The 26203-nt window shown below is 38.7% G+C and overlaps 3 protein-coding genes across 3 annotated transcripts; 1 reads left to right on the top strand and 2 right to left on the bottom strand.

The window, feature by feature from the left end:
* Positions 1 to 3599: 3599 nt before the first annotated feature.
* rab25b (RAB25, member RAS oncogene family b) lies at positions 3600 to 15923 on the bottom strand. Its single transcript, XM_080895465.1, has 6 exons — positions 15800 to 15923; positions 15606 to 15708; positions 8557 to 8752; positions 6298 to 6491; positions 5483 to 5563; positions 3600 to 4230 (listed from the first exon to the last, which is right to left on the bottom strand). The coding sequence occupies exons 2-6, from the start codon at positions 15640 to 15642 to the stop codon at positions 4115 to 4117; spliced, it is 624 nt and encodes a 207-aa protein (XP_080751591.1). The 5' UTR covers positions 15643 to 15708; positions 15800 to 15923; the 3' UTR covers positions 3600 to 4114.
* A 1722-nt stretch (positions 15924 to 17645) lies between these two features.
* Positions 17646 to 21598, bottom strand: lamtor2 (late endosomal/lysosomal adaptor, MAPK and MTOR activator 2). Its single transcript, XM_080895466.1, has 4 exons — positions 21390 to 21598; positions 20095 to 20257; positions 19860 to 19949; positions 17646 to 18189 (listed from the first exon to the last, which is right to left on the bottom strand). Exons 1-4 carry the CDS (start codon positions 21455 to 21457, stop codon positions 18133 to 18135), a joined length of 378 nt encoding a protein of 125 aa, XP_080751592.1. The 5' UTR covers positions 21458 to 21598; the 3' UTR covers positions 17646 to 18132.
* A 1994-nt stretch (positions 21599 to 23592) lies between these two features.
* Positions 23593 to 24759, top strand: LOC308405973 (1-phosphatidylinositol phosphodiesterase-like; the record flags this gene model as incomplete). The annotated part of the gene is made up of 3 exons (XM_080896788.1): positions 23593 to 23603; positions 23748 to 23820; positions 23913 to 24759. The coding sequence occupies exons 2-3, from the start codon at positions 23768 to 23770 to the stop codon at positions 24757 to 24759; spliced, it is 900 nt and encodes a 299-aa protein (XP_080752914.1). The 5' UTR covers positions 23593 to 23603; positions 23748 to 23767.
* Between the last annotated feature and the right edge of the window lie 1444 nt (positions 24760 to 26203).

Here is a 26203-nt window from a genome sequence, read left to right as displayed (position 1 = left end):
AGCTGTGACGTCACGTCGAGTCATCAGTCCCGCCCCCCGCTCTCTCCCAATGGTCAATAGCTGCTCGACACCTGTCACGGCCGTTGATGTGATTGGTCCGCTGTGCTGTCGTTCACGATTTAGTTGCCGGTCGTTAACTGGGATGACGTCTGCAGCCCCAAGCCTCAACAGGTAATACCGAGCCCCAGACAAAGGTAACTTTTAAGCAGGCACTGACAGTTGAAGTTTTAGCCTGCAAAAATAACCTTTCCCCCAATAGGTATTTAAAATGTTAGTTTAAATAACCAAATCCAGTTCAGTTAAATCCTGTTTTATTTACATCAGCATCTGTCTTCTCAAGATGCCTGTATATTGTAAGGTTAAAATGCTATGATACTACAGAAAGAGTTCTAACAGTCATATAATCCCCTATGAGCATTCACCTGGCAATGGTGGGAAGGAAGAAGTCCCTTTTAACAGGAAGAAACCTCCAGCAGAACCAGGCTGAGGGAGGGGCAGCTATCTGGGTTGGTTGATGAGTGAGAAGAAATGAAGGGGGAGCATGGAGAAAGGTTATTACAGTTCACTAAAACACCTGCAACATACACCATGGCATTATGAAATCTTAAGCCTCTATTCCACTTGACTCTGCTTGATTTCAATCGTTTTCCCATTACCAACTCAATCTGTGTGGGGTCATTTGTATGTGACAAAAAACACAACAATGTAGGATGTGGAGGTGATGCTCAGTCTATGGCTTTTTTATTGGTTTTTGTGCAACCATTTCCCTTGTTTGTAGGGTCAAAAATGATGGTTTGGACTTGTGTGAAAGAGTCGGTCTCATGACTCATTCAACAACGACACTGACTGGCCTATCGGAGGCGTGCAGTCTGTAGACGTAACATTTTCGGACTCAGGTTGCTTGGAACCCAAGCCAAGTAGGTGCTAAAAGTCTGTGGTACCAGGTACTAACTCTTAATAAAAAAAATTTTATATATGGAAGATAATCAAGCCTCATGTTTCAGAGATCCAGTCAGGTACAGCCTTTTGGTTGCAAATATTGCAATTTGTTCTCTGTATAAGTTAGTTGAAAGCTTTACTTGTTAAATACAAATCGACAGATACCTTATATGGTATCATTATTGATAAAACTACAGAAAAGTAACTAAAATAATCTCCAGCTGCAATATTAACATGATATGCTGCATACATTAATCAGTACTTGTGATTAGGTACTATATATCATTCTGCATAATGAAAATTTTTACTGTATGTATGGAGTTTTTGATGCTAAAATGTTCACACAATTAGGCTATTCAAGTAGAATCATGACTTTTCTACTTATTCTCAAGTTTTTATGGTCTTTAAAAATACATTATTTTGCTACTTTGAAAAATGGTTAGTCAATAGACAAAAATATTTTAACTCTCTTTTTTCATGTAATTCCTTATATATTAGGGTATGGGGCTACTCATAAGACTGAAAGTCACATTTTAAATCTATTTCTACTCAAATATCCTGATTTTATGATGGCCCGTCAAACCCCTAATCTAACAAAGCTCAATCCACTTGCATGTGTAAGATATAAAGATTTGCTCCACATTTATTTTCTGTATAAACTTCAGTGCCAAAAGAGACTTGATAATAATAAACAGACCACATAGCCTAAGCACATTAACCACCAGTTAAAGAATGAAACACTCAGATTGAGAAAGCTTATGAAATTCCGCAGTGTACTAATCAACAATATGTTCAGATAAGATTTCACTGCATTGTTTTTTATTCATACTGTTTCAACAATGTGGTCAGAGACATGAATCCACACATTAACAGCACAGATCAGCTGATACTCGGTGGTTGATAAGGAGTCATTGCTGGTTCAGCTCATTGTTTATCAGGCAATCCCCTACCTTCCCATACAACAGCTGATCTGGAAAGAAATCACCTTTTAATCTCCATGCATCATCATCTGACCATCATTGATTGGGCCAGTTAATTATCTGCACCCAGTGAGAGGAAAGACGATGTCACGGTTGAAAAGGTTGCCCTGACCTGCTCTGCTAGACGGACGTGCTGCTGTGCATCTAAAATTCATTTGAGTTTTTCCCCCCAGAACTTTTTACATGTGTTAGTGTCTTCAAATGTGTTGAAGTTTCTGAAATTTTCAGACCTCATTACAGATTTCCTCAGAGGTTATGACCCTTGGTGCGGCTAAGCATTTCATGTGGAGCAATGAGCAAGTCCGAGTCGGACACAGACTTCAGCCAAATGTTTTAGTACTCTAGCTCACAGAGTTTCCAAGAGAGCTGAGCTCACTACAAGGAATGATCTCACTTTACTGGAGTGTGCTTCTGTGATTTAAAAACTACTGTTTTATTGGGAAATTATAAATGTTACTAATGCTTTTGCAAGTGGCAACCTTTAGATTCAATGACTGCAGTTCCTCTGTGTTCAAAAGCAGGTCAGCCCCCACAGTCTCATCAGTTATTCCTGTTAAACAGCATTAAAACTCTTGTTGACAGAGCGGTACAAGAAGGAGTCAGGGTCTCTGTGGATACTTTGCACCTTAAAATGCAAGGTCCACAACTAGTGGGTGACATCACAGTGGCTCCATTCATCTTATTTTAAATTTTTTTTATTTCTTCTTCTTTTTTTTTACAATGATAAATAAAAAGTAAGTGTTTAAATCCTCTGGCTGGCCTTTCTGTTCTGAGGTTCTCTCCAGGTAGTCCAGCTTTCTCCCACAGCCCAAAGACATGCCTATTCTGTAAACTGATGATGGTAAAGTGACTGTAGGTGTTAATGGTGTCTGCCTCTGTGCTACTCCTGTAATAGACTTGTGACCTGTCCAGGATGTACCCTGACTCATGCCTGGTTGGAATAAGCTCCATCGCCCTGGCAAAGCTGAATTGGATAGTCACAATATAGTCTGAAGACGTTAAGGAAAACCACAGATGTTACAAACATTTACAAAAATTTGATGTGGCTCAGCATTTAAACAGTGAAGTCAATATGGAGGGTCCTTAAACCTGCATTCTGTCTAATGGCCAGCAGAAGGCAACTCCTCTGGTTAGAAAACCTTTATAAGAAAATAGTCCTGCTGCTCACTTGGGTTATTAGTTCAACCTTAAACATTTCTGTGATGCTTTTATGGTCTCAGTCTCGAGCTGAAGTTGAAATTAAACTGAAAACAATGTAAATGTGCTTTCTGTAAATTATTGTCATTTGCTGATTTACATATACGGTAAAGCCCTCAGAGCTGCTCACTCATTGTTTCCAGAGCTTAGAGCTTCAGTGGACACATTTTTAGGTGCACCTTGTGAGTATTAGCTTGGACTGCCTCGGTGCGGCAGAGATTCATCAAGGTACTGCAAACATTTCTCAGATTTTGATCCATATTGACATGATAACATCAAGAGATTTGTCAGCTCCACAGCAGTGATGTTAATCTCCCATTCCTCTGTGGAGGGATTTGGGTACAGTGAATTCCTTTAGTGTTCACGTAACCAGTTTGAGATGGTTTGAGCTGTGTGTCATGGCAGGTTATCTTGCTGGAAGCAGACATCAGAAGATGGGTGCACAAAACCCACAAAGGGACAGACACAAAAATACACAGTGGGTAATTTGTCTCCATTTATTTCTTAACAGATATGTAATCAGTCTCATCATAGATAACCAGCTGGAGCACACGCTCAGCAGTGACAGCAACACTCACAATGAATACAAACATTTCCACCAATCAAGCTGCTGATTATAAGAAAAAACATTGAAACATGCGTCCTCATATTTTAGACATCATACACACTATGATGTGTTTTCAATTCCCTGAATGGATTATGAATAATCTGACAGGTAACACAATTTAGTTTCACCTTTGACCTTTGTTCAGTAGTGAAGAAGTAACTTAAAAGACTGCTGGTGGTTTCCAGCTCCATCTGTTCACATTTTCAACTGTCGTTTTAATGCATCTTACCACCATGCCGGCTCTACCACTCTTAAATCAGTCAATTCAAAGTTGCAGCATTCAAGCCAGAACCATTTATACTGGTGTCTGAGGTTGCCTCCAACAAATTCCAGCTTGGGGCAAAAGGAGGAGTTCCCCACCGTGACGCCCGAGTCCTGAAGGATGGTGGGGTCAGATGTTCTTGCAGCAGGACTTCTTCTCTGTGTCTTCTGCTTTAGGGCTGTTCAGGGTAACTGCACTCATGGGGCCTCGGACCACTTCCTTACTGCTTACCTTCTTGTGAATCTCTAATGGCATGAAATTGATATATATATGATGGCGCAGAAAGAATGAAAAAGTAGAAAAGTGGTTAACAAAATAAAACACAGTAATACCATGGTTCTGGGCCGCACAAAAGTATAGAAGGCTATGATTAGAAATTTACTAATAACTGGCACGTCCACCATGATTTTCTATGCTATGTAATAAGCAGCGCTCAAACCTTTCAAAAATGTGGCTCCACCACTGTGCTTGACAGTTGGTCGGAGGTGTTTGTGCTCATATATTGAGTTTGATTTGGGTCGTCTGTCCAAAGCACATTGATCCAGAAAATGTGTGGTTTGTCCAGATGCAAGAGAAGAGGCTTTCTTTTGATTACTATTCCAAACAAGACACACTTATTCACTCTTGTTCTAATTGTACTGTCATGAACTTTAACCTTTAACATGCTAACTGAGGCCTGTAGTCTCAGAGGTAGCTTTTGGTCCTTTGTGGTTTCTCTTAGCATTGCATGATCTGATCTTGGGGTGAATTTGATGAGACCTATCCTCCTGGGATATCTGGTAACTGCCTTGAATTATTTCCACTGCACAATGATGGACTTTAAATTGTTTGTAAACGGGTTTATAGCCCTTCTCAGGAGTTGCTTCTCCAAAATGTCTTTCCTCCATGGCAACTGAATGCTCCAGGCCTGCGAGCCTTTTATACAGGTGCTCACACTCGCCGATGATCAGCTGATAGCTGACAGCTGAAGTGCATTTGAGTAGCAACAACCTCTTAATTCCTATAAAAGCAGTACGGGTTAAGTTTTGTCAGTTCTGCTTATATTTACACTTTTGTCGTATAATGCTATCATTGTTCTTCACTGGCTTTTGTTTACTGTGTCTCTTTTCTTCTAATTGGGATCATTTTCATCCTTTTTTTATTGTATATTTAATGTATTCTTTTAGATTATTTAATCCCTTACCTTCCTGCTTTTCTTTTTCTTTATTAAATTTTTATTGTTACGTTTGTCTTCTGTAAAACATTTGCCTGTGAAAAGCATGATATAAATAGATATCACTGGATTTCCTGCTGTTTCTGGAACATATTCTATATTGGAAAGAGGAACTGACCACAGGAGTGGAAAAATTGGTAAGAGTAAGGGTAACAGATGCATAATTTATAGTAAATATTCACAAAATGTAGGAAAAGGAAAGGCAAGGAGAAATGGCATTTATTTATATCAGCAATATAAAAACACATGAAGCATGTGTAAACATAAATAAATATATATATTACCTGCTAAGACAGTGGTAAATGCTGCTTCTACATTTGTAGAATCCAAGGCTGAGGTTTCCAGGAAGAAAAGGCCTTTCTTCTCTGTATTAATAATGATACAAACATTCATGATTAAATTCACATCTGTGCTTATTTTATTTTTCACTTTTATCAAATTGTGTCTCTAGTTTTAACATTGGGGTGTTTGAAATGCGCTCTGTAATAACATTGCATACTCTAGCTTTAATCAAATAATAGGAAATTAGAGCCACAAAGAATGATTGAACAGGAATTTGACTTGATTTCATAGACACAGTAATAGTCTCCATAATTATCAGAAATTAAATTCTGCTGCAGTCCTGGATGTGAATAAAGCAAGCACAAAAGTGAAAACATAATCATTTTTCACAAAAGTTGATAACATTTCAAAAACATCAAAGATGTTTTGCTTTGGAAATGAAATGCAGGCGCAACATTTTTGAGTAACATTTCTTAGTCTTTATAATTCTCTGACATACGTCTTGGGGTTTGAAGCTGCATTTGAACATCATTATATGTTGGAAACATAGAATTTCACTCTGTATCAACATGTTCTTCTTTAAAATCTCAATCTCCTCTTCTTGCAAAAATCATATTTTTGCTTTTAGTTGTTGCTAAAAACAGGAAACATGCAGCTGACAGGTTCTGTGAAATCACAGAGATCCTTTCTGTACCTTTTCTCTCAAGTGAAATGCTGTTCTCAGTTTTGTTGGGGCAACACAAAAAATTCCCATTAACGGTAAATAGAACAGAACACATGCACTAATTTCTAGGTTTAGCACTTGTTGACTTTGTACCTGCAAAGTCTTTGGCCTCCTCATTAGGCACTGATCTCTCTGACTCCAGGTCAGTCTTGTTGCCTACCAGCATTACCACAATGTGGGGGTCAGCATGTTCATAAAGCTCCTTTAGCCAGCGCTCCACACTCTCGTAGGTGAGGTGTTTGGTGATGTCATAGACCAGCAGGGCTCCAACAGCACCTCTGTAATACCTGTTAGGATGAGGCAGCCTTTACAGTTGCACACAGAAATCTTTACGCTTGAACTAAGCAGCTAAATGACAGCGATAATTATGAAGTGATTTAAAAAAAAAAATCAGATTAAAAATCATCAGAGTGACATCGTGTTCATAAGGAGGGAGTAGATGGACATATGTACTCAAGTGCTTATGGTATTAGTTTCAGCTGTCGCCAGTATGGAAGCATAATAGGCAGCTCCTGCCGCCGTCCATTGAAAAAAATTAATTAATGACTTCTGATTGCTCTGAAGTTACGAACCAGTCAATACTTCCCCAACAATCACAATTCTGCTCTCCTCTTCCAGCAGCATAATTAATTCCACTTTAATAGGTTTTAGCTGCTTGTTACAGCACAAATGGGAAATTCCATGGGAGTGAGAATTTGCATACTGGAATAAGTTGGCCAGTAATTACTCAAAAAGCCACGCTGTCAGAAAAGAGCTAATCCAGTGGTGTAGCATATCCTCAGATTTCCCCGTGTCTTAAAAATAAAACGGACATGGTTCTATTGTTTTAAAACCCGTTTCCACACTCTTAATCCTTCTAGTTTAATTAGGGAAGAAAAAAAATACTGAATCAGTTGGAAGAGAGAAGCACTGAGTGTTCAAAGGAACATCACTGTCCTAACAAGTGGATTTTAAATGTGCCAGTTGGAAAGAAAATGGAGACAAGAATGTGCTTGTGGTTTTTCAGGTAATGCGGGAGGTAACCGAGGATCAGCACCTGTCCTCGTGGCTGTTTTGGCTGATAACAGCACCGCCTTAAGATGTCGACATACAGGTTTGCTCAACAACTAAGCAGCAGGAAAACAGGCATGTGGACTGCAAAAGCATTGTGCGTGTCGGTTTGCAGGTGTGCATAAAAGTCACACATTTTTAAGATGCATTCTTAATGAAGAACACATATTAGTGACAAAAGAAGATTGCAATGTGAACCATTATTTTATACCCACCAGTTTAGATTAATAAACTTTATTTAAGACAAGAGTTGCACATACTGATTGTTGATTTTAACAAACACTGATTGCAGCAGAGTTTTCTGCATGTGCTAGCATTCAGATAGAATGGCAACCTGCCCTGACCTATGAAAACTGGAGTCTCTAGTTCCCCCTATCCCATATGGACTGATACAATGACCTAGATAAAATAGGGTCATGCAAGATGACATGACTAGGTTACAGCCTCCTAATGTGGACTTTGTAGGTCTATAAAATGGGACTGTTGTATGACAACACTGATGTTGACAGACACCTTGTGCATAATGGTGAGACTGTGGTGACAGCTGACAAGAAGGCATTATGTGACATCCTGGAAAAAGAATGTAATGATTTTTTTCTGGACTGTAGCGTTATTCATTAGTGAATTTAGCTGTTTCAGCCCAACTACGCTGGCCAAGTGGGAAGCAAACTGTCAATACAGATCATCTGAGGGAGTTGCCTTTGTGTCCTGTTAAGCACAGGATTTTTGTCACGCCTGCTCCTGCACAAGGACACAGTTGGTATGCGTAGTTGAGTAGAAAGAAAGTAGTTCCTACAGGAACCTGATCAAAATGACGTAAAGCAAACATGAAGCCAGGGGGTCGGAGTTGGCCTGGCACAGACTTCAATCCGGCACACTGGATGTTCATAAGTTGTGCAGATTTTCCTACTGATAAAGACTTCCCCTGTAGCCATTTAGGCTATGCCAAAGTAATTAAATATTAGAGAAACAATTAAAGAAAGTGCTTTTCACTATCTACTATAGAAATTTGTGATTTTTTTTACAACTCAACAGTTTAAAAAAGGACATTTTCTGTCAATTAACAAATGACAGAACATAACTTGTTCACAGTGAAGTTTTACTAACACGACATCTGCAGACTGGTTCTTGTTGACGTTGTATTTTGATAAGCAGGAATGAAAGTTCACATCCTGATTTGAACAATAACCCCTATTATGCATGTGCATTTTATAATTACAATATAATTACTGGGTAGTGAGCTACCATAACCTTCTGTAATTATTCTCATTTATTAGTGGGATATTAGTAGTATATACTCACGCAGATGTGATGGCCCGGTATCGCTCCAGCCCAGCAGTGTCCCAGATCTGAGCTTTGATGGTGAAGTTGTTGAGCAGCACTGTCCGTGTGCTGAACTCCACCCCGATGGTTGTGCGGCTGTCATGGTTAAATTCATTTTTGGTGAAGCGGGACAACAAATTGCTCTTTCCTACACCAGACTCTCCTATTAGAACCACTGCAGAGGACAGAGAGAAATTTTAATTAGACATTTCTTTTTTTGTTGAAAGCCTGCACTCAGCCATTGCAAAACTAACAAAGCCAATCCCCCGAGATCCACTTCATCCTTTACAACCATTTTTGTCTTATGCCTAGGTGTGTCTCCTGTAGTTGCTCCATAAATCCACAGTATTTGCTGTCTGACATTGGGCTAATTGCACAATCAGGAAATAACTTCATGGTGAAAGAGTTAATTATTTGAGGTAAAGCACGCAGAGGAAAGAATGCAGATAGAGGGCAAACAGAGTTAAACGCCTCTGCTTAGTTGTAGTTTGTGGGGTTTGAGTATATCTCAGTGTACACTGGACGAGAGGGTGGCTGTACAATCAGCTGCTTATTTGATTTATTAACAGCAGTAAATAAGTGTGACAGTTTATTTTTTCTTTCACAGTTTGGCTTTAGGCAGTGTTTTTATTTCTGAGTGAAGCTGTGCAGCACACAGATCCTAACCTTTTTCTGGGCTGTTCATTGTTCTTGGTGTGACTGATTAATATTTTTAAAATGTATTTTCTTTTAATGCGCTGCAGATTGTGTTTTTTTCTCCTTCATTTATAAATTCTGTGAAACACACGTTTCCCTCCTGGAAAACTGAAAGCCTTTGGGGTCTTTTTCTCTTTTCCACGAACAAGCCGTTGTTTTTGGAAATAAAACCATCTGCAAAGTTATTCCAAATCAGGTGGAACGAGTTCAACTGCTACTTCCTTTTTGCCAGAGCAACCTACCTACTGAGTAAACAGGAGAAGTAACACAGACACCCCCTGTGTACATGTCAGTGACTAATATTTGGGTTTCAGTTGTTAAGTAGCTGACTCAGAGAGAAAAAAGAGGCTTGGCTTAATTGACAAAGATAAAAAAGTATGACCACACAAAGAAAACAGAAAAAATGAGACCAGTGAATAACTGGATAAGATGAAGTTACATGTAACTGCTGTAGATTCAGTGAGCCAAGGTGTTATGACATCTTCAAAGCCATTAATTATGACATACTGTTTTTGATATTTGTTAACCCCATCTTGTTCCTAATCTCAGCTTCAGCTCATTATTAACGAGGAAATACAAGCCTGATGTCTATACTTCCTGCCCGGATGTGGCTCTAAAAAATGTAGTTTTTCTGTATCTTTATCTGTATTTATCTTTATCTAGATTAGTGTAAATAAATACTGAAGAGGCAAACAACTAGCCTGGCAATGTTGTCCCATAAAACTAAACCTACTCAGTGCATCAAATGTCATTTTGTAAAGAGTTTCTAAAGGTGTTTTAAGGGATAAATCAGTGAAATTTTAGATGTGGTAGTGAATAGATTTTTTGGATAGAGTCAGCTGGCAAGCAATTTCTATCCATGCACATTATAAAAAAACATCAATGCAAGAAGTTATTCAGTGGTTTAGTGAAACTTTTAAGTTTGAGGTGAGCTAAAAACCCTACCAATGACAGAGATGGTTTACCTGGGCAACCAGAGCCTGGACCGACCGCTATAGTGACCAGCCGTCCACAACAAAGAAATGCGTGATGTCGGGGTGTACACATGTCCAAGAATAAGAGGATTCTACAAAAGTATTATTTATTTATTACATAAATAACTAGTGAGTCTATGATGTCCCAGTGAATATTAAAGTAAAAGTTACATTTTAATAATGTTTTAAAATTACTGCGCAAATAAGTTCCATGGAGCTCTACACAGACAGCTGCTGAGTGGTAAGTCTGCCTTTGGAAACAGGGATGTGAAGTAAACTGGGACTGTTGTCCCAGGAGGGCCATACCAGTAAGCTTATACAAGTTCAATTTAATAAATTTGGGCAGAATTGAGTTCAGCTTAGTGGTGCAGCCCTCCACAGCAGTCCCAGGCTCTCATATGGCTCCTTGGAAACATTAATTCCCCACCCCCGTTCATCAGTCTAACTATTACAAACGTGAAGAGCTTATTTCTCCCTGCAACTGCATGGAACATTTAAATCAAGAATTCTCAAATAGCAAAAGATAAATTTTTTTGTGTATATGTGCAGTTACCGGGAAATCTAAAGTACTTAAAGATTTTTATCACGAGACTAAATTCAGCATTTGCCAGTTTAAACTCACATATGCTGAAAACTGTTATTTTTAGAGACAGACTCTCAGCAGGGTTGAAGATATTTAAAGTAAAGACGTGATCAGTTCTTCACCTTGATAGCAGTAAATTGTTGACTGCATGAACACGCTATTGGAGCTGTAGCAATGTTCCATTACCACGCTAAATGCTGAGAAAACAATCTCACCATAAGATCTAGTTCTTCGTAACTGTTCTTCATCATCAGGGTTGCCCATTAATGCAACGTGTTAATTTTCCACTTCCATCTGCTGAAAAAGCCGGTGTGATTTACAATGTCAGAGCAGTTACTAATTTAACTGTGGAGTGACACTTTTTTTTTAACTTATCTTCTTTTCTAAGTCTTGCGAAGGAACTTTGAACCTTGTCTAACATGGCCAACAGCTTTCAAAAATGTGAAAAAGAACTCCAACAAAACCAAACAACAACTGAGCAAAACTCCATCTGCTGTTTTGGATTTATTGAAAGCTGCAGAAAAGCAAATAAATTCTGGGAGATTGTTTTCTCCACACTGCTGTTTCCTTGAATCAACATCAGTCAGGGTTTGAAAATAATTTGTTTTCCTTTTTTTTAACTCTCTGAGCCACAGGACATAAAAAGTGCTATTTTCCGCACCTTAACACTGGCTGAGTCCCATAAAATCTAAAAAGACAAATAAGTAAGCTGTGCCTATGTTTGACCTGAAGTCTGAGGTCCTGCTGAAGAATATTTTAGGTTATTGTTCACCAAGATAAGTGCGCTGCTTTTGCTCCCCCCTTTTCTCCTTGTCTACTGAGTAACTTCTAATCAAACAATGCCTCATGTTTCCATAGCAACACAGGACAAGCGGCCTTCGAGCATGTGGCCAGTCTGGTTTGATCCTCAGGAGGCCAAAAGCTTAAATTTTCACTTTCTTTGCTTTACTTTGCTGTCATGACCTTCAGGCCTGGAAATGTAGTTGGTGTAATGTACACAGTTCTGCTGCAGGTTGAAACTAAACACCTTAACGGGTGAATGTAGGGTTCACTTACAGCAGTGGGAGGAGCTTGTGGTCTGCTGGTCATCCCCCAGGAAACACTTCATTTGGGGAATTTTGCTGAAGTTTTATACATCAGTTAGGACCTTTTACATGTTTATGGTGGAAAGGCTTCTTTTTGTTTGTTTCTTTCTTTAAGAAAAATAAAAATCAGGCGTGAAGCTCTCTGGCATTCTGTACCATTGTCATGTAATTATTCTCAGCTTTTCTATTTAATATTGTCCCTCCCGAGTTAGCACACATGTGGGTATGATTAACTCTTTGGTCCCTGTGAGAGCTGAGGCTTCTGTCTGATATCAGTTTTATTTTGTTTGAGCAGCAGCCTGTTTCAATATGCACGTAGAGCCAAACCTGCTGTCATTTCTAAACACCTGGACTTTATAGCTCAAATACGATTTTGCAGGATTTGTGTCCATGCTCAAAACTCTCTGCAGTTGCAAATGCTTTGGATGATTTTTATAAATCATTTACATTTCAACTGGCTTTAAATCTAAGGAGGACAGGCAACATTATCTTAAGATTAGTCAGCAAACTAGCAAAAACACTTCTGAACAAAGAGAAAAAACTATTGCATAACTTACTCTACTAACTACATTTTCCACAAAAGGTTCAGTAATAGCGCTTCCACCACCACATTATTTATTATATTTTATTAAGATGCCATGGTACACACCCTACAATGTTTCCTGTAACCCAAATATCATGTATACAGTGCATGTAGTGTTCTTTTCTTGTATATTGTTTTATTTACTTTTGCACCTTTGTAATCATAATTCTTAATTTTACTGGGGGACAAATGTGTGCGTGTCACCTCAACCCTGCCTTCAGATCTACAGTTATACTTAACAATACCAAAACCACATTAAATGTTCATAATGGCATCCTACATGTTCATTTTAAAGAGTCAATATTAGTATGTACATAAGCCTGCTAATTAATTTTAATATCTAATTACCAATTCAATTTTATTTAAATTTATACAGCAAAGCATTTTAGGCAAAATGAAGAGACAGGAACACCAAATTTGGCGCTATATAAATAAAACTGAATTGAATTGAACACTAATACAATACCTCCTTTTCCAAAAATCTGCTCAAACTGATTTCACTGATTAGTTTCTTTGAGCTATCGTTGGATGGATTGAGGCCTGCACACATGCTGAAAAAGGCCTCTAGTTTTGGTTTGGTAGATTTGGTTTCCTGGGAAGTTTGTTAACGTTTATCAGCCAGAGAAACATCCCTTCACTGTCAAGATCAATACTGCAATAACGAGTGTCCATTAGAAGCAAAACTTCCAGGGAAAAATGATTTTTAAAACCTCATTTTGGTGAGAGCTCTTTTCAGAAACACAAAAACTTGGTGGTGATGTGCTGCTCTCGCTCCTCGTGCATGCAGTAATTTGTCCTACAGCAGGATGCATGATGGTTTACAGTGTCTGGATGGTGACCACTGGTTGCACACTACTTATTATGAGGCACAGTTAGATACTTTTAGTGCACTATTTAGGGTATAATGATACTTGGTGAATATCTGAAGATACACCCACGTTTGCTAACACCTTAGGCCAATTAACCAATTGACTAACATGTCTTTGGACTTTGGCAGAAATCTGGGGAACCTGGAAAAATCTCAATACAGACCAGCAGGTTCACACCCAGATCACTGATGCAGTCAGGCGGCAGCACAAACCACCGTGCTACCCCTTTGTAAGAGTTACTATGAGTCACATTTGCATCTCATTGCCTGTAGGCCTTTTTCACAACAGATTATTTGTCTTGTCAAAGCAGGAAAAGCACAGGTATGGATTTCACTACACCAACAATGACCCCAGCTTCATTAAGTGTTTCAGTAAACTGGTCCAGTGAGCCAGCATTCACAGTGCTGAGGCTCTCCTTAAGCAGAAGACAGGAGTCATTAATGTGATGAATTCACTTGTGGCTGCGTGCTGATAAATTAAAATGTTTGCTGTGAAAACACTGTGGAAGGAGTAGCCAACACATGCCTGCATGCTTTGGTTACAATAAAGCCCCCTTTGTCCTGTGAAGTGTTTAAAGATTAAAGTCTTTATCATACCGACAGAGTTTTTGTGGCAAAGCTGTGTTGTGATTTTTAAGATTCTTTTTCGGTTGTTCTGATTTTATCTGGGAATATGGACACAGAGCGTTAGGACATACACCACAATGCTCTATAATCCACAATAATACCATTTGCTGGGTGAGTCTGTGTGTGATCCCAGTGCCTTTGGAGGCAAATGTAGACCTGAGGTAGGGGGTCGGTGTGTGGACAATGAATAGTTGCTGTAGCATCTAAATAAATAAAAAGCCTGCTATTATGACTTGTCCTGCCTATTATACTGAAGTACAAGGTGAAGTATATTTTGCACTGTAGTGTTCTGCAGTCGCGTCCATCTGGCCACAAAAAGCGTGGGCGTCTGCAGGGCTTCGTGTTCACTAGCTGATTCGGACTCTCACATTCATGGAAGTGGAAACTCACACTAGCATGACAGTACGTTTCAGACTGGTTTTTTTTTTCTTTTTTTGGATATGATGTCACAGAGAGTGGGTTGCTCTTTCTGGCTGTGGATGCAGGAGACCCACTGTGCTGTTCCACCCTCCTCCGAGAGGGGAGACGTTCAGAAAAAAATGTATTAAAGCTAAAACTGAGGGGCTGATCCAAGGCCCAAGCATGACTCATGCAAAGCTACTTTAATTCCAAGAATAAAGATGAGCTCATTAAGAGAAATTCAGCACCTTAAGCAGCAGGATATTAGTTTTTCCATTAATTGGGAGTCTGTGAAAGTAGACGGTATCAAAAGTTGGAATAAATGAAGTCAGTGTGTATGGAAATGACTTAAGCAAAAAAAAAGAGAAAAAGTTCTCTGCCCATAGCAACAGCCCCAACTTCCTGAATGTAAATTTTCAATGTAAATTTGAATCCACAGACTGTATATAAAAGATGGCTACAGGCATGGTGAGGTCACCCACTGGTTTTCCATTCTGCTTTTCCAAGCTTCTACATTAGCGCTTTGGTCTGGCTGTTAGTTGTCTTCATTATTATTAATATTATTATTATAGCCCCGGTTGTGTCCACTTGGTTGAAACGTGCTGGTCCTTAAATGCTACCATGTGGAAAAGCACGATAGAGCAAATACTTCCTCTGTTGTGCAGACTGAATTCTAAATAAAATTATTAAAATGTGCTATCAAAGCTAAAGCGGGTGATTTTTTTAATAACAGAAAATAATTTGTTTACAGTGAAGATTTACTAATGTGACATCTGCAGACTGGCTCTTGTTGACACTCTAGTTTGACAAGCAGGAATGAAAGTTCACATCCTGATTTAAACAATGGCCCCTATTATGCATGTCCGCCCACAGAAACAATATGCTGAAATGATGATATCACTACAGTACTGCTCGGCTTTGTTGTATTTCACCTGGAGCAAATATTTCAAACAGCTGACTGAGCTGCATCCAGAGACCTACTGTACGTGCACACTGTCGTGCATCACTGTGTACCGTTTATTACTGATCTGTGGCATTCTGTTGACACACAATCATGCATACTCCTCTGCTCTTGTTCCTGGAAACTGCCAAGTTAATCATAAACAAGGAAGTATAATTAGAGTCCAACTGGACATTACTGTGTGATACCTTTCTGACACTTTGGGAATATGCCTGGTGATTGACTAAAGCGTGCAGAAGGATATTTACTCACCCTTAAAGACAAAGTTGTAAGCCTCATCTGACCCCATGTTTTGTCCATTCAGTGTTGCCTCCTCCCAGTTTACAGCAGTCTGATCACAGGATGTAAGATGACACTGAGCAGAGACCAAAATCAGCTTGACTTCAGGGAAGAAACTGGCAGCAAAAAAGGTTTTAACACGAGTGGCAGTCAACAGCTTTCCTGACCTTCACATCCTTCCCCTCCCGTGTGAGTTAAGAGAAGGCTGACTTGTTTAAACAGGACATGTGGAGCGTATCCAGGTCGTTCTCCTGCAGCAGGCGGGGCCTGAGTCAGGAAAAGGCAGAGCAGCAGTGGAGGTGTGTCCAAATAATGGAGTCACTGCAGGGCAGGTTGGACAGGTGGGGCCAGTGGCAGGTACAGCAGAGGCGGACTCTCAAACGCCTCCTGGTGGAGGAGACGGCTCCAGGAAGCGAAACTGCCCTGAAACAGAGCTCACATGCTCCTTCAAAAAACCTTACCCTGCATCACCACACCTGTCACTGTACATCCTGTCCGGTCAAGCTCCTGGACAATAACAGACCAAAGTGCAGACAACAAACAGACTTTCTTTAAGTTAAAAACGAGTTTCTAAGATCAGTGTAAAAGGTTGGGCTCAGTTTTAGCTTTCAGTTTTCATCACAAATGTGTTTCTGAGAGGACAAATCAACGCACAGCTGCTTGTAGATAATGAGAAGTAATTAGTATTGAACACAACATCATCAACTCATTACTAAAAGAAATGTAATAGCCCAATATCACTCAGTATTTTCCTTAAATGGTACTTAATAGAAAAACAAAATACCGTACTTAAAGAAATGATGATACTCAGCCTGCGTATGCAGTAAAACGTCTTCCTCATTAAAGAGTTTTGTCTCCTTCGAGCAGCAAATAAATCAGTCGTCTGTTGAGAGTGATAACAGTAAATGGGAGGACGATGTGACTGCTGAGAGCACAGATATGATACCAGTGTATACAATTAAAATATTAAAATAATTGTAGGTCGCTAGAAAATAGTCACACGGAGTAAAAGAAACAAATGAAATCCCGATGTGTAAAAACCTGTTTAAAATGTATATTTAAAGAAAACAGATGGAGCCAAACAAAATAAGAGTATTAAACACATTCAAATTAAAGGGTTCAATAAGAAGTTAAAGTTGCTGAATGAACAGCTGTTTCTATGCGCTTCCATGAAAATACGCTGCCTGTGGCCTCACAGCACCGTGACCCTGAACTGCGTAAAACGATAGAGAGATACTGACAGCAGCCTGAGTAACGTGTCAGTGCTGCTGAGATTATTGGCACTTTATGGTACTTTAGTGTTTTCCTGAGTCACTTTACTTAAAGGTTTAATGTCTTACTTTTGTACTTCTGTAATTATCTCACTGCTTTTGTTTATTTCTGTTTGCGTGGTGTTTTGGACTCTGTGTTCTGAAAGCAAGCACTTCTTTGTGCATCAGCAAGCTTTATTAAAATGTTCTGTTCTTCTGCATTTGGTTCTTTTTAAAATATCTGATGATTCAGACGAACTGGAACGCCTTAAAAATGAAAATATAAGTTGAACAAATGTCATTCTTTCAGCAACATTTCAGTGTGATTTGTCATGTTTCAGTATCTGTGCATAAAGAACAAAAGCAGCCATTTACCCAGCGACTGACTGCTGGAACAATAAAGTAGTGAAACTTATGCTTTCTGGGTTCTTGTCGTAGATGCAAGCTTGCTACGTTACCCTTCCTGCCCCACGTTTCCATCATGTTTTCTTCTGTGGTGCCAGGAAATGAAGCAAGGCAGGGCGAGCCCCCGGCTCGTCAACGCTGCCTCTAAGAATTAGACATTAAAACTAATTCCAGGGATTCTGGGTCAAAATTTTAAAATGCATGTTCAGTTTTTTTCTTTTGGCATGTTATTTCCAGGTCGTGACAACATTTTTATTTTCTAAAGCCCTCTGTACATCACACTGTTAGTTTTAATATACATCTACACCTCCATCATTCCTCTCGGTCACGTCAGCGTAGAGAACAAAGATTGTGCAAATTTGAATGTACATTTCTTTTATTTAACACCTCTGAAATAATACAATCATTCTTAACTGCAGCTCAAGAAAGTTCAAAGTTTCCACACATATTTCTCTTTTCATGAGATTTGAGCTCCTGACAAGTTTCAAAATGCTCAAATTTCTGTGTAGCCTTGATCAGCATGCCTGAGCGAAAGCTGCAAATGAACAACTCGACTGTGGGAACGTTTGATAATGGAATCATTTCAGCAGACAAATTTAGCCAAATTTTGAAGGGAACGTATTCACAAGCGAGCGGAAAGAGTTACGCACCATACAAGCTGGTAATTTTTTAGTACAAACACACATAGATACATATATACACACGCACACACACAAAAGCTTGCCCGTTCATTGACATATATGCATTATGCATTTAGTGAACAAGCAGAGTGGCACAGTAGTCCATGAATGGATCACATGGATCACATGACATAAGCATCCAGAAGAGCGTGAGTCACATCTCGACTACGACGCTGCCACTTGAGTTAAAGGTTCCTCCAGATACTGGACCAGAGCTTCTGCCTACAATCACAACACACACAGCACAGTTATGTTTGGAATAAATACATATCTTTTCAGCATAACAAAGTATTATTATAAATAATCAATATAAATTCTACTTGCATAACAACCTTCTGATGTGAACAGGACAACCTGTATTTCGTTGTGACATGATATTTGACTCAATACATTAAATTTTAATTTTGATCAACATAAATGTTAAATGATGAGCGGGTGACATGTTTTATGATGCTTATAAATGTTAATCATTATCATTGAGAATGTGATTGAGACTAAATTTTAAATGTCTCTTGTGACATGTCATGAACTTGCAAGAAAATTTTGCTTTCTTGGAAGAAGAAAATTTAGTGATGTAGTATTTATTAATTAATTAATTAATTTTTATAAATCAGCTTGGTTGAATCTATCCACAATGGAAAACAAATGGAACAGAAAGCCTTGCCTTGTTCAGACATCTGTTATCTGTTACCCGGACGTCCTGAATACAATACGAGATTAGTCAGCCTCCGGAGGCTGTGTCAGCAGATTAGCTGACTGGGAAAAGTGGCTAAAGTTCTGACTAAGAAAAATTGGAAGCACATTCAAAAAGATGGACATAGTCTTAAAAAAACAAAAACAAAGCTCAGTCATACTGAACTCATTATAAGAGGCACTAGTTCACTGTTACCTCTGAGTCAGACTTTTGTTAAACTAAAAGCATGTTTTGCCAAATTACATCAAACTGCTGAACTTCCTTCATTAGCAGAAATCCTCTGCCTCCGTAAAAGAACTCTGAAGTAAAGCGGAGGTAAAATTAAAAACACAAAAAGCTAAAAATAAATAAAAATCCTTGTTGTTTCATGTATTTATGTGCAAACAAATAATGAGCCACACTTTACCCTCAGCTGTTTCTATATTAAATCCATTCTCAGCTGGTCTGGAGGCTCAAAATAAGAGTTATTATTCATTATTTTGTCTTTGCATGCGAGAGCTTCTATATGATTTAAAGAGACATAAAAGTACTGCGATCATTCATGTTCAGTCACAGGTACTGACAATAGCAGAATAGTAATAAGCAGCTACTGAAAGAAGCTGCTTATTACTATTACAATGTTTACGCTGATTTAAGAAGATTTCTTTTAAACTTTACAGTAAACTGAATTTAAACCTGCCAGTCGGAAAAAATAAAAGTATTTAGTGACATCTCACAGGCTTTAGAAAAGCATGACAGGCAATAATTGCCAGTTACAGAATCAGTATATTAAACTGTTGATTCAATGCGTCAAAGACACCGGCCGGCTGCCAAATTCAATATGCTACAGATGTTAAGGTTTCTATTTTTTCTGTCCATTTAGATTTGACTAGAACACTTAGTCTGCGCGTAAAGTCCACTTAAAATAGTAAAACAACATGCTGGGAAATCAGTTATTGTCTCAGATGCTTAATAATATAATTAACGACTTATAGATTTAATAAATATTAATATTAATTAATTACATTTCTGATTTTTTTTAACTTAAAAAAAACAACTCACAAATTGGCAACAAAGAGAACTTTTACTTTATATGAGTAAATTTCCAGTATTTTCAAACCTGGCCCTAAATCATTAATAGAAACAGTAACAGTTGTTGATGATCCACATTCAGGATATGAAACATTATCTCATGAAAAGGCGGAGTTTAACCTCTAACCTTGGCTTTAAGCATCCCGAAGCCCACCGTTTCTTTGGCGTACATGCACAGCAGCAGGTTGGCGACACGAGTAATGGCCACTCTTCCCTCCTGAGAACGACAATGTTAAAGGGAAGAAGACCACAGTATCTCAGTTTATTACTTAATGATCGCTCCACTTTTTCTCACATCACACAAATCTTTCACATATACCTGAAAAAAAAGTAATAAAAGATGATGGAACAGCATGTCTCACCATACAATCCATGAGAATGAATTTGAGTTTGTCTTCGTTAAAGGCTTGATGGCCGTTCTTGTCATAAGCTGCCCAGATGTTGCTGGCGATAGCAGCTGTCACTCGAGCGTCGGTGTCCCCGTACCCAGAGTACGCCAGCAGTGAGCCTTCATTATTCAGTAAGCTGATGAGAAACCACATAACCAGCAGATTAATATTAAATTAATATAATAACTTTCAGAGCACAAAGTTACCAACTAAACAGAATATATACTCTAAGGTGTATACTACACGAAAATGTATTTTATTTGTATAGGATTTCTTACTACACCATTTTACTAGGCAAGTCTGTTTAAGTAGTTTAGGCCTACTTTGAAAGTTAGGACAAAAACACCATATGTACAGTGGTCCCAGTGGTAACGGAGCAGATCCCAGGAACAACAACGGAGATCTCTGTCCAGAGGAGCACAGTCCTCGGGGCAGCAAAGATACTGTGCAGGACCCTAAAAGCTCCCAGGCCTCCCAGGGTAGAGGTCTGGGAGCTTGAAGGACCCCTGCAGTGGCAAGAGTTTTTTTTTTTTTTATTATTATTATCCCCATTAAAAGCGTATATAAATGGTGTCATATACCAACTAATGACAGAAATAGTGATGACTACTTGATTCTATAGGTGTGATTTCTTTTTCGTTTTCAAAGAGGAATTTTGGTGACACCTACTCAGGTAAACACAACTGATCAACATATAGTCTCCGTCTGTATTATCTTACACAAAAAAATCGTTTTAGTACATATCTGATGCCCTTTTTCCTCTTAGTGGAAAATATCATTACATAAACGGTTATTTTAGTTTGTAACTGTGTATTATTTTGATATAAAATTAGGACAACATTGTCAAATTTACAAAACTAAGTAGGTAAACAAACAACTGTTTATTTTACGCTTAAGGAAATTAAACCCCTGTGGGGAAAAATGCCTGACATGAACCCTTATCAGTTATTTGGGACATTATACTGAGACGGAGATGATGATCCGATACACTGACTATATAATAAAGTACCCTGAAGTTTGCGTTGAGCACTTTCAAACAGACTGTGCTGGTCGTGAAACATTAGAAGCTCCTTTATGCAGGATGCACACTGTTTCATATAATTACGTTTTAGTCGCCCCGCAGGGGTTATATTCAGTTTTATCGAATATTCAGAAGACTTATCATGTGTATTGCCTTTAAATTTATATGTAATCGTCAAAAAATGCACCGCTGAAACTCCAGCAGCAGTTAGCATGTGGCTAGCTTGCGGCTAGCTCGCCGTACTCACAGAGTGCTCTGGACTCCGTTTGTGTTCGCCTGGCTGAGAACCTGCGTCAGCGCCTTCGGCCGTAACATGGCTGTGCACCCTCTGATATAAGAGATCGAATATAATAACACTTATTGAATTTACGGGACGCGACGAAGAGCTTTAAAGTGCCCAAACTGCTCAGAAACACACAACCAAGTCAGCTGATTCGGTTTTCATTTCCGGGTCCGATCGCAATGCATCACGGGAAATGTAGGTATTTCAAAACCTTATTTCACCCCTAAATTCTTTTATAAATACCACACACAGACCACAACGCATGCGTCAGGGTCAGTGAAGGTTAAAAAAAGACCAGGGAAAAAGGGAGTGAGTGGATGGACGTCGTGAGGGAGCAAAATCATTAAGAAAATTATTTTTTCATTTTTTTAATACAATTTTTTAAAACACCTTTTAAACAAAATATCAAATATTCTGATAAATATAAATATCATAAAATCAGATTTTAGATCAGATGCAAATTTGTGAAAAAACACATGGAAAATTGTGTTGTTTTTTTTTATTTGATGAGCTTTGCAATCTGTCCAAGGGTATCCTGTCATTCGCCCCATGAACTGTCCCCCCGACACTAGACTGAATACCTCAATTCAATTTTCAAAGAAAACAAAATTAGAAGACCATCAATAGTCCTGTCCAGTAATATCCTTTATGCTGTCTTTGACCCTCATAAATGTGTATGTGTTTATGGCGTTTTAACCGTTTTTTCAGTGTCCTGTTACACACTTGTAAAATATGCATTTTTTTTTTACCATGCTTGCTATCCCATGTTTACCAACATTACAATATTAAAGAGACCCTTAATTTGCCTATTTATTACTCACTTTGACATGTAGAGCCTTGATTCTAACAATTTCATGTCTAACACTGATAAGATTACAAAGATCGTGGTATATACATAACATTTTTCTTTTCCTGATTTAAATAATAATACACATTAGAGGTCCAGCTGGTACCTGCTCCTTGAATCTGTATGACTTGGCTTGCATCCACCAATAGTCTTGGGTTGGTCAACATCAACAGTGCTCTCAGAATCAGTGTCTGCTAAAAGTTTGGATTTCTGCATCTTCATGGAAAATTACAAACACTGGGATCAATCTGAATGTCATTAGTAACACACTATTTCTCTTCTTAGAGGACAGGAACCGGTGAGGTATTCTTGGGTGTTCCTGTCATAGTAGTGACCTTCTACACCTGATCTGAAGAACAAAGAAAGCCTGCCCATGTTCTGCTACTACACATTTTACCTAATCAAGTTGTTCTTGGGTTCATTTTCCTATCAACAGAACAAAGAAAGGAAGACTAAACTGAAAGAATAAACAGTCGAGTCCAGTCAGGACAACTTTCCTGCAACATCAACTCTAAATCAAGGCCAACCTAACGAGTCTGCCAGACTACAGCAACATTTACCATAAGGTCTTCATTTTATTGGCACAAGTTCTCTCTGAAACCTGTAAGAGCTTACATTTATTGTATTTTTCTTCTCTGCCCAAATAGCTACGACATCATTTTCACCCTGATCTTCAACATTCTTGTTTTTTTTCCTGTTAGAATTTTGTTTTTGTTATGGGCAGTTTCCTCTGTATATTCTCACAGGAGATACTGATTTTAGTCATTCAATCGTACTGAATAAACATGTCTTTAAAACAACATGCTTTGAACTGCCAGATATCTATTTAAAGATCATTCAAGCAGCTGAGACCATATAGAGGGACTCACTTACAGTGCAAAAGGTCAGTAAATAGTTCTATATTTTCAAAGCGTGGGTGATGATTATCAACAGATCTGCTCAGTAAGCTCGGTCAACAGCGCTACACCCAGTCAGTGATAAGTTTAGTCATCAGCCACCTCCCTCTCTGAACAACAGACTTGGTATCGCTTTTGATTAAACTTTGCAAACACTACCTTCACTGGAGTTACTCAAATCCTCGATCTGCACTAAAATGCCCTGTAATCTTATCAGTTTTAACCCTGTTTTTATGAAGAGAACAATCTGTTCAGATGACTGCTTGGATTTTAGGGAACACCTTCTCAAACATCACAATCTGAACAAACATTTAAAGACCTATCGAGATCAGTCAATCTGTGGCATACACCTAGAATTTTTCTGATAACTGAACCATATAAGTCTCAGGTTTTTGCTGCTCTGGATGTTGGCTGTGAAATTTCCCTGGCTACAAGGTACAGTTGAAACCTGTAACATAACTGAAATCTTTCAGTTATCTTGCACAATTAATTTGGTTGCATAGGTATTTTTTATTTAAAAAATGGGATGTTAACATAAAAAATGCATAACTTATTCTTGTATTTTCTGCAATTTTCCAGTTGGCTCACATTTCTTCAAGATGAGTGCAGGTGACAAGCGTCTTCTTTTTCATTGTGTTCTTCTGTCTGCCATGTAGGTATCATATGTATCATAAAAACAGGAATACATTATTTTTAACTTGCATTGGCTTTATTGTAACTTCAACAAATCTTCAAAATCTTCAGGGTTTCATGCCATGGCAACAATCCTTTCTTCAATGATAATAAAAACCTCATACTTCCGGCGTCCTACAATATTCCGTGGATGGCTGGCATTGAGGATTTCCGCCCCCTGTCTCTTATCACCATCCCCGGCAGTCACAGCAGCATGGCTCGGCATGGAGGCCCTGAGTCAGAATACCAGGTCCTGTCTCTGAGTGACCAGCTCAGAGCTGGGATTCGTTTCCTGGATCTCAAAGTGTTGGAACTGGAAGGCACCCTCTACGTCATGCATGGGGTGATATATGAGCGCAGCACATTCAGAGATGTTCTGGACACTGTTAAAGCTTTCTTGTCTGAGTTTAACAGTGAGGCTGTGCTCATTAGAGTGGTGCCAGCGATTTTGAACAAGAATAAGGTAAATGAAATGGTGCAGAATCTGATTAGCAATGACCAGCACGTGTGGGTGACCTCTGGCATGCCGAATATAGGCCAGGTGAGGGGGAAATTGGTCTTTTTGCAGAAAAGCACCTTCACACTAGGAATTCCCCTCACAGAGACGGATGAGAATAGCAGCAACAAGGTTAGCAGAGTTAAAGAAGAGGACAACAAACTAATCAAACAGCTGGCCCAAGCCACTGAGGCTTGTGGGGGTGATAACGTTGTTTTGACTTACACAAGTGGCACTGGCTTTGGGACTTTCCTAGGAATGTTTCTGACCCCAAAAAGAGTGGCAGAAAAGGTGAACCCATGGCTCAATCAGTACCTCAGGCAGTTTTATCCCAATCATCCCAGACCATGCTTTGGGATTATTGCCATGGACTTCCCTGGCTTTGACCTCATTCAAACTGTTATCAATTTGAACTGGTGGTAGAGGTTAAGTAGCTTTAACTCCTAATCAAAAGATCGAGAGCTAAAATGACATGCATTACTATGAAATTGTTCCTATGACATTTCTGTCATTCTTCACTGTAAGGCAGTGTTTCCTGAACAGCACAACAACCTCTGATGTTAACTTTGATGAAATTGAAATCAATAAATCAATCAATCTTATTTTGTTGCCTGTTTTTCAGTGAAGCCTGTTTCAGGCTGTTTCATCTCAGTGACAGTTGAATATGGTTTAATCAGATTTTTATAGTAGGTAAAAGCAACACTATAAATGTAAAGAAAAGTGCATAGTTCAAAAATCAGTAAAGGTATCTGCAAACTATTGTATATACAAGGATCAAAAGTGCAAAAATACATACACACACACACACACACACACACACACACACACACACACACACACACACACACACACACATACACACACACATATATATATATATATAAGCCCCACACACCTACTGTTTAAATCTTTACACCAGCTCAAAGTGCAAATTTGTAGATTTTCTGCCTGAATAAACTGAGGGGCTGCACAAAGGTTCATAAGATAAATGAACTTACTTTGCAGAGTCCCCAAACTAAAAAGAAGTTGGAAGTGAGCTTAATCGCTCTTCTTTAAAAGCATAGGAGAACGAGGTGTAGAATAAAGTACTGTTTGTTGTTCATTTAGTGCTCCCTCTGCAGATTATGGTTGGGCTTCTCAGTATTGGACTTGGAGTTATCCACTCATGTGCCGAATCAGGGTTTTTGTGGCAAATTGGTTGCACAGGCTTCACATTTTGGTCAGGATCATTAGTAAGCAAGCTAACACTTAATTGGGGATATTATTAAAAAGAATTTCAGAAGCACTTTTACCATAAACATACAGTCCTTTAACAATGACACACAAAAATACAAACTTTTGATACAGTAGGGAATTTTTGGGGTTCAGCATCGTACTCTACCTCTGTAAGTACCTCCTAATGACCCTCTTGGGTCAGCTTAAGCAGCTTAAGCAGACGTAAATGACATATTTTACTTTTAATTTAGTGTTTGAGTGAAAGAAAGGAACAAGATGAGGAAAAGGAAAAGCTTGAATTAAAGTTGCAAATTATTTTGATAATTGGAAATTAAACAAAAATATTACTAAAGTGTTCAGTGTGAGTTTTTCAATCAACTGTACAACATATATCCATTACATAAATTAGTTTCATAATTTTTTTCTTTTTTTTTTTGAACATTTTAATTGTAATTTTTACTTTGGGGGGGGGGGGGGGGGGGGGGGGGGGGGGGGGGGGTTCTTCATGAAACTTCATGCAAAGTTATCTTCATATACGAAAGGGAAACTAATGTAGTCTTTTATTTTATTATAGACGTTCACAAAAATAACAAAACCTTATAAACATCGTCTAGGAAATGGAAACAGTTACATTTATCACAGCTAATAAAAC

The sequence above is a fragment of the Rhamphochromis sp. 'chilingali' genome (assembly GCF_963969265.1).
Source record: "Rhamphochromis sp. 'chilingali' genome assembly, chromosome: 11".
NCBI lineage: Eukaryota > Metazoa > Chordata > Actinopteri > Cichliformes > Cichlidae > Rhamphochromis > Rhamphochromis sp. 'chilingali'.
The sequence above is the reverse complement of the archived record's forward strand: the minus strand, read 5'-3'. Positions and strand labels throughout refer to the sequence as shown.